An 8,927-nucleotide genomic window follows, 5' to 3' on the forward strand; every position below is an offset into this window, starting at 1 on the left:
CACCCCGTCCTCGATAGTCTAAACTTGTTATTAGGTGTAGAAACTGCCGGTTCTTTCTCGTGTATATGCATGTGTGTGTGTGTGTGTGCGTGTGTGTGTGTGTGTGTGTGTGTGCGTGTGTGTGCGTGAGTGTGTGTGTGTGTGTGCGTGTGTGTGTGTGTGCGTGAGTGTGTGTGTGCGTGTGTGTGTGCGTGAGTGTGTGTGTGTGTGTGTGTGTGCGTGTGTATGTTTGTGTACGTGCGTGCGTTTTTGTGACTGTGTGTATGATTTAGCATAACTCAACAAACATAACTCGACAAGCTATGGATGAACCTTACGTTGGATAATATGTAATATGTGTGCAGGATTTTGGAAACAACGAACATTTCTGATACGGATCCCCTGTTCATAACGTAGGAATGGCGACAGACGATACAACCCCATCGCTGGAACACGCATATGAAAAAGAGAAGGGTATAGATGCAGAGAGAGATTCAAAACAAGATTTTGATGTCCCAAAAATGAATCCGGGACGTCGAAGTCCTATCCCAAACCAAAACACGCTTAAATATAGCCAACCACAAGAAAATATACCGTCCATTCCTGAAAAGGGAAATGGGGGAGATTCTAAAATCCAGAGCATGGCCGCACCTGGCATCTACACCGACCTGGAACCTGGAGGCCAGCCCTCTGTCTTCAACATATACACGTCAGTTACCGCACGCGGTAAAAATACCAAGCAGGTAGAAGAAGAGGTGCCCTGCATCTCTGAAAAAAACATTGGGGAAGATAACAAAAACCAAAGCAAGGCTACCAATCGTAGGAAGCACGCCTACGAGGAGACGGTCATCGGAAAAGAGACGGCCGCTGGCTTGTACGGCACCGCTGCTAGCATCTACACCGACCTGCAACCTGACACGGCTGAGCCTCGATACCTTCACGTGGGAGACCACGTAGTGGTGTATTCAGGTCAGAAATCAGAAGATACTTACGGGTACAGAGAGGCTGAGGAGGTCAACAAGGGGTTTGAGGGAGACCATTACTACCGCGACTACGAGAAACCAGAGGAGGTTGACGGGGGGTACGAAGAGCCTGATGATGTCCATACTTACAAGGGGCTTGAGGAAAATCATTACTCACACGACTACGACAAACCAGAAGATGTTCACGACTACAAAGACCCCGTGAAAGAAAGTTTTGCATTCAGGGCTAAAGGTACGTTACATCATCATTATTTAATACATAATTCAAAAAATATTCGCCCTGCTGGCATTGCTGGCACAATATCTTTCAATAATTTCATGTCTTAATTAGATCATAGGCCCCCCGTTTTTTTTTTTTTTGCCCTGCAGTGGCATAGTTACTTTCGTTGCGTTTCGCTGCGTTTTGCACGAGAAATACCCCCAAATTGTACCTATACAGGGTGCTATATAGATGGTACTGTATGTGCAGAAAGACAAATGTTGCGCTCAGCAGGGCAAGGGTTAAGATATGCAATGCTTACAATATAAAAAAAAAAACATTCAGAATTGAAAATTAACATTGTCCTGTAGAGATCACAGATCTTATGCCTTCGTCAATTGTTCTAGAGAAATGAATATGTGTATTCTTTACCCTTTTTTTCAAAAATTAGTCTAGAGTAAAAAAAAAATCTCTGCACTCCTTTTTTAATGCGGAACACTGTGAAAGGGTTGGCGACAGGTTTAAAGACCTAAGTAATTTGGTTTTGGACTGTTAGTGGAAAACATTAACTGTTTCAAGAAATTCTGCTTACTGTACTTTGATCAAAGTATTACAACAGTGCCTCAAAATGTAATAAGACTGAAAATGTGATGAAGGAAAGAATCAGAACAAGGCGAAAACGGTTGTTTAGTTGATTTCTTGCTGCCTTTATGATGAATAGAAGAGTTGTTTGTGGTTATACAGTGTCCTTTTATTAAATTTCTGCCATAATGTGTATATGTCCTTAGTATATTCCAAACCAAGGCAACTTGTTCTTTTTCTTTCTCTGCTGTTCATGTTTTAATCCAGGTTTCGCATTTAAAGGGGACGTTATCCTTGAAAAATACATTTTGTTGCGTGGAAATTTCCTTAACTATGGTCAAAAATCTGAGAATTAATGGAACAAATTTGATTCTAAATTACGTTTAGAATGGGCTTCAAATCGATATCCACGTGAAACATGTTTGGAGAGCATTACGAAATTGAATGGAACCGGTGGAACTTAAAATGTAGTTTCAAATTGCATGGTGTTTGGGTTGGACGTAGTTGGTGTTACTCCATGAAAAGGTTAAGAGAGCGGGTATCTATTGTTCTCCCCTTGCATACATATGCAGGGTTGGGTTAAACTCCAAGTGTTTATTTTGCAACAAAAAACAGTGGAAAAGAACATGTTAAATGCGTGTTAAAGTCATTGATTACCCCCCGATATTCTCTTTCATGAACTTGATCTGAAATCGGTGTCACATCACTACATTTACAAACCTAAGAAACAATACTGACATTTTACCCCAAAATTACATCTTAACTTCAATATAGTAAATCATTCAAAAGACATATAAGTAATATACACAAGTAAACTGTTGATTAAGGAGTTGGATAGATTTTTAGTACTGTTTCTAATTTATCTTAACATTATCTTTAGTCTTAGCTTTCTTACTTTCTTTCTCATTAGCTAGATTCCTAACCTTTATTGATTGACATTGATATACTTTTTTTTTTCAATCACAAGAAATCAGCTCATGAAATAAATGTTTGCAGTAGTGGTAGTAAAGGTCCTGCTTCTTGTCGTATTTTAGGCTCTGAATTTCTCGTTTCTTGTTTTTCGTGATTCTGATAATCGTAATTTTGTATTTTTCGTAAACCTCATCCATTTGAAGGTCATCCGTATATTGATATGTGTTATTTTCACATTTTTTTTTACATTTTTGAAAAAGATTCCTACCCAAACTTGTTTTTCACTATGTATAATAAATGCAAATAAGTTTCACTGCTATTGGCCCATTGTTTTTAAAGTTATTTTTTGGAAGATGGTCATGTGGTCATGTGGAATCACATAAAACAGGGAAAGCCTTTTTTATATATACTCATATTATTCATAAGGTCAAAAACCACCTCGTACGTGAAACAATACATACATGCAATAATAGATATTCTATATGTTAGGTCGTGTCGTCGAAATATGGAATACATGGAAATCTAGCAGAGTGTGCTGGCTTGCTTTGGGATGTGGATTTCTGGTTGTAGCATCAGTTGTCATCTCTGTCATCCTGGCAACTCATATCATCCATGGTGGGAGGGTAAGCCAAAAAGTCTTGTTTATAGTGTAGTCTTTTTTTTTATTGAATTCTTTGCTTTGACTTCACCGAATCGTGTGTTGTTGGCACCCTACCTTTTCTGCCCCAGAAAAAACACCGTAAACATGCATGGGAATGTTTTCATAATAATTTTATAAATTTTAATAATTAGTTGTAAAAATATAATTGTTTTTTTCTGATGCACAGTATTTAGGGTATGTTATCATGAATCAAAATCGTTTGCAGAAACGCACTATAGTTTGGAAAGTTATGAAACCATATTTGACGAAAATATTTTCATCAATGGTCTAGTGTTTACTAGTGTAATAGTAAAAAAAGCATAATTTTTAATGCTTTTTGTGTAAGGAATTTTATTCACTTGTGCGTTTTCTATGTAACACACAATGTATGCATGTTTGTGTCAGTCTTGCTTTTTTATTATTTTTTTCTTTGCTTTCACGATGCTGTTGCATTCAGCTGCAGTGCTTGTTTTTCAACTTTCTTGCGTGAAAAACATAAATGCACACCCCAATCCTTCCACGACTGGGTTTCGTGCTAGCCAGTAAATTCCTGCTGTAGTCTCAGGATGGACATGCCGAAGTCTGCCTGTGGTATAAAGAGAGAAAAGAGCATAAATGAATCTATGCCAACTTTGACCAGCTAGGACTAACTTAAATCAACAAGATTTGGGGTCATGCTTTACACATAAATGTAAATATGCAATGTGAGTCGATTAATTAAAAGAATGCAATGAAGCGGACACATAAATACACCCTTTTCTGGCAATGAAATTTGCGACATCATGAAGTATACATGCCGAGTGAGATTTTCTGCTGCCAGGTAATATATATAATTTCATTATGACTAGCATATGTGCCAGACCCTAGCACTTAGAACAAGGAGCTTACCTCCTCGCTTAGGAGAAAGAAAGTGTTTTTTTTTCTGAGTCTCTCGATCGGGCATCTATATCGCCCAACACGCCCCAGTTTCGGAGCTGGCATCCTTCTTCAATTTATCTAGAGTATCTATTCTGGGTTCCGGGCGTGTGGTTTCCCCGACTGAATGGAGTATCGTGTCACAGGGCCTGGCACCCAGGCTACACTGTTTTCCCAGCAATGACATCATAGTAAACATGTTACCGTATTTCAAAAGTCACACAGCTTATTGTGAAAGAAGTACTATATAGAGATGCGAACATTGCTTAACCATCGTGATTATGAACACTATTGCATAAAATAAGGATGGTTAGGCGCTCACCTGGTATTTTGTTCCACTTTTTGATTGTATTCTTGAGTAACTGTTGTGTTTGTCGTCATGTAGAGCTGAAAGAAACAATGTAGTACTGGTTAGCGAAGTTTGTTGCATGCTAGGGTCGCGTTATTCAGCATAGTTCTTCAGCGTTCAGCGTGACCACGATGTGAAACTTGGACCTTATTATGTTGGGATGTCAGCAGGTAAACTGCACATATGTACAGAATACGCGGAAATAATATCAACTTGCAATTGTGTGAATAGTATTATTGTTAAAACCAAAATGGCGTTGACCTAGAGATGAGTATATGACGTACTGAAACCTTCTCCGTGCACTGAGATGGTCTCCACTGTTCGGAACCCCGAGTCGTTGGCAGGTGCGGGCAGTTTAGCGCGGACAGGGCATAACCTTATATGCCAGCACCGGTGTTCAGTGTAGAACAGTAGGGTATCCCTCGCTGCATGTCTGAGAGTTACTGGAAAGACAAGAAAAACCAACACCCGGGGTTACTGGACAGAAGAGCCTTGACGTAGAGAATTGAGGGTAAGACCGGAAAACCCCGGCGGAACTTAGCGTCAGGTGGCTCAAACTTTACATAAACCAGCAGCTAAAAACGAGCATCTATTAAAAACAATTCACTAAAACACTGATCGTCGATACCTGATAAAGACAACCAGCTGGATCTGTAATGAAATACTGACCAAATTCTGCAAGCAAAATGGACGGAATAAACCACACAAAGAACAAGATGAGTGAAGTCAGCACTGCCCGCCCGCCCAGGGGTATTTTACCGGGTCAGTTACAGGACGACAATGATTAGAAAGGCCAGCTGGAAAGATCTGACATATCAGCAGAGTTTGGCTGGGGCCTGCAAAATATCCCTAAGCCACTCATTTGAACACAAGGGTTTTGTCGGAAAGAGGAGTCCGAGAATATCAAGTAAAGCCGAAAAACCTGATCCCGGTGGAAGTTAACGTCAAGTGGCACACATTTTTAATGCGTAATAAACTTAAATTCCAACTTCTCTCCACTCGTGCCGTAACCAGCCAACAAGCAACTTTAAACTTTCTCTAACTCCGAGTCAGTGATCAACAATGACGTATCGATCAGTCATGATATAACAACACCCGAATCCGTAAACAATAATTTGTAATTCTTATCGTAAAAGCGAACTCACCAAAATTTCCCAAAACCACTGCGAGTGATACATGTACTAGGGTTAGTAGAACCGTTCCTCCATGGCAGTAATTATAGGACTGAATCTTTGTCGGTGATAAATAGCACACATAGTGATGTCCCATTTAGAACCACAATAAGGAAATACCCTGGGACATGACGACAACATAGCGAGATCCAAGAACACCAGAATAACATAGAAAAGTTATAGAAATACTAGAAAAAGTCTGCTTGAAAGATACCAAGAATTCCGAACAGAAATAGGGGAAAGTTTACTAAACATACATATACAGAACACGAAGTACATACAAGTCTCGTACAGAAAAAAAATAGAGACTGGGTACTAGTACAACAACTAGCAGACGTGACACTGCAAAAACACGGCTGTGATTGCAAAATTTAGACTGATACGATTATGGCACATTTATAACATTAGGAAGTAACATTAAAGCATACATTTTTAATAGCTTCAACCGGTCCTTCGTAGGTTCCTCTGTACCTCTAGGTTTGTGACCGGTAACCAGGTAAACAGTGTAAAACTATAACAAACAGATTTTAGAAACCAACTAAGTTTAAGACCTTACCTATTTTGTTCCAAGTAAAAATCCACGCTGACCAAGCCGGCTGCCGCGGCGCGCTTCCCCTGTCTAGTCCGGTGACCATACCAGCGGAGCTCCCCGGTAATTCCTCGGTGCTGCGCCGCCGGTGCCGGCCAGTGGAGATCGTGCCCGGAGCCCCGGCCGGTGGAAAGTGCCCGGGCCCCGCGCCCCGCGCCCGGCGGGACCAAAGCTTTGGGCCCGGAGGGTTCTGGCAACTGGTGTCCTCAAACTCCGTTCTGAACCTCCGAGCCCGCAGTTGTCCCTTTTAAAGTCGGGACTTACATCGATTATTATTTAGACATTGTAACTAGGGGCGTCATATAGTCTGGGACCGTTGATTGGTGAATACAAAATGTCATTGATTATTTTAATTGTAATATTGAGATGAGAAAACTGTTTCCCTGACACAGCAAACAGACCGGGTGAAAAGGGTGAAAAGTTCAAGCCATTGACCTACTTTCGCCTATCCAAGAAGGCTACACTATAACGTAATAGATAACCTTCTTTGCCTGTCTGAGCGCAGTGAGAGCGAAGGTATGTTTCGCAGGAAATAAGAAATTAGGTGTTCGTTACCACTGTCCCGATGTCGAAATGAAAGTAGATTTGTTACGTTTCGGGACGATTGGAAAATTGACTGGAGTCCATCTCGATTCTTGGAAGCGGAATTCACTTCCGGCTTCTGCTAGCAGGCGGCAACCCATAATACCCTGACAAACATTTGACCAATCAGCAACCGCATGCTGTTGCAAGCATTACGTCATGTTTTTTTTCGGTCATTTTCGGTAGAAATCGCTCCCCGCGATTCGGCTGTTCAGAAGGGTGTCGGAACCATGTGTTTTCCAATAAGGTCAACCCAATGTTTGAATTTTCTCGTTACTTACTGTAAAATTTTGAGATTTAGCAGGGTACAAATCCGAAGGGTTTTAAAGAAACACAATACATTCAAAGACTCACCAAACAGTCGCTTGTACATTTACCGAGCGGGGTGGTAACTTGGGAGTAACTTGGGACTAAACTTTACAGAATTACATGAAGTTAACGCTTACCGCTCTGCCGCCTACGGGAGATGCACCCAGAGTTACATGAAGTTAACTCGAAGTTCATGGACCGGACCCCAGTCTATTATTACTCGCCATACCATACATACTCTGTGTGTTAAGCCATTTGTTCAACCTTTATGACAATGCACGTAGATTTCATGATGAAGGAAAGGTTTTTCCAAACCTTTTTTAGTCGCACGCTCGCATCATAATGCTGTTCCCAGAGGACGTCATCCATATAATCAATCAACATGGCAGCCGAAGGTTGTGCTTATTACGAAGGTCGTAACAGATAGAAACGTCAACTTCAGGAGTAACTAGGTCTTCAAGATGCTGGCGGATATTACCGTGAACAATTTTGTAGAACATAGACAAAGAATGACGACGATCCCAAAGTGTTTCCCAAACTAGTTCTGCAAGGAACTCCGGCCGAAAATATAAACCCACGTAAGATTTTTTTTCCATTATAAAATTATAATATTTGAAATGGTCCGCAAGCCGTGAACGTTCTTGATCGTCGTAACGTAACGTGATAACATAATTGTTGCACCTGGACTGATGGTAGGTTCTAATGCACTTCCGGCTTGAGTTGAACTCAGAAATCTTCAACAAAGATGATCCATGCCGTTACAAAGGTTAACTTAACATAAATTGTTATCAATATTTCATTTCGTATCACAACTCTTTTTAAATCGTTAAATGCAACAGGAAATTACTTTGTAGCGGGCTATACCAGTCAGTATGACGTGAAAATGCAAGTTAGATGTACTCGACTGTTCGGCACACAACAATGATAGAGGCGGAGTTATAAATGTAGTCTTTGAAAATCTTACCGCCGCCCGGTGGGTGGGATCCGCCGGTAGGTCTGTGTACGTGCCGCTGCCCTAGGCAACACATCGTGGGAACCCACAGCTAGAGCGGGAAGCCAGCCTGTGTCGCCACGTGCACGGGCCTGCACGTACCGAATTGTCACAGTTTCTTTTGATCGGCGTGAAGAAGGGCGTAAATATAAAATAAAGTTTGAATCATGCTGCGCCCGTTGTCTTGTGCACGCCGATCCTTTTCCCCTGCAAAGTACACATACAGCTGAAGAACGAAGAGAGGGTCGTGGCAGCGCTGAGGACAGCTTTCCATAACCTTGGCCCCGAGAAGGAAGTATTTCTTTCCTCTGAACAGACTCAGTTTTACGGAGTACAAATTAATACATATTTGAAGTGTCATTATGTCCTTTGGTTTTACGGAGTACAAATTAATACATATTTGAAGTGTATATAATTCCTTTGATTATCCGGTAGCACTTCTACACCCACAGTAGCATTAACATATTTGTTATCTATATTCCATCCTTTTTGTGACCCGTACTTAACCCAATGGGTATGTGTGTACAATAAAGGTCTTTATTCATTCATTCATTCATTAACTCCGCCCAGACCTCCGCCTCGATGATTGTTGCTCTCTATGGTTCGACCGGGCGGGCCCTATTAAAGTGTTCGGCGCATTTCGTATAGAAGTAAAGAACAACAAAGCTACGTACTTGTGCATCAACATTATAACCCTTGTTACCGATAAAACCATTATTGAAATA

General features: G+C 41.0%; 1 protein-coding gene across 1 annotated transcript in view; it reads left to right on the forward strand.

The window, feature by feature from the left end:
- Window positions 1-620: 620 nt before the first annotated feature.
- The window catches only part of LOC109467165, a gene marked incomplete at its 3' end in the record, with an annotated part of 16,062 nt that continues 7,755 nt past the window's right edge, over window positions 621-8,927 (forward strand). The window contains exons 1-3 of the mRNA XM_019765108.1: window positions 621-996; window positions 1,090-1,194; window positions 3,145-3,278. Coding sequence (XP_019620667.1) covers window positions 621-996; window positions 1,090-1,194; window positions 3,145-3,278 — 615 coding nt within the window. The remainder of the gene's footprint in view (window positions 997-1,089; window positions 1,195-3,144; window positions 3,279-8,927) is intronic.

The sequence above is a fragment of the Branchiostoma belcheri genome, unplaced genomic scaffold, assembly GCF_001625305.1.
Source record: "Branchiostoma belcheri isolate BF01 breed outbred unplaced genomic scaffold, Haploidv18h27 scaffold177, whole genome shotgun sequence".
Classification (NCBI taxonomy): Eukaryota; Metazoa; Chordata; class Leptocardii; order Amphioxiformes; family Branchiostomatidae; genus Branchiostoma; species Branchiostoma belcheri.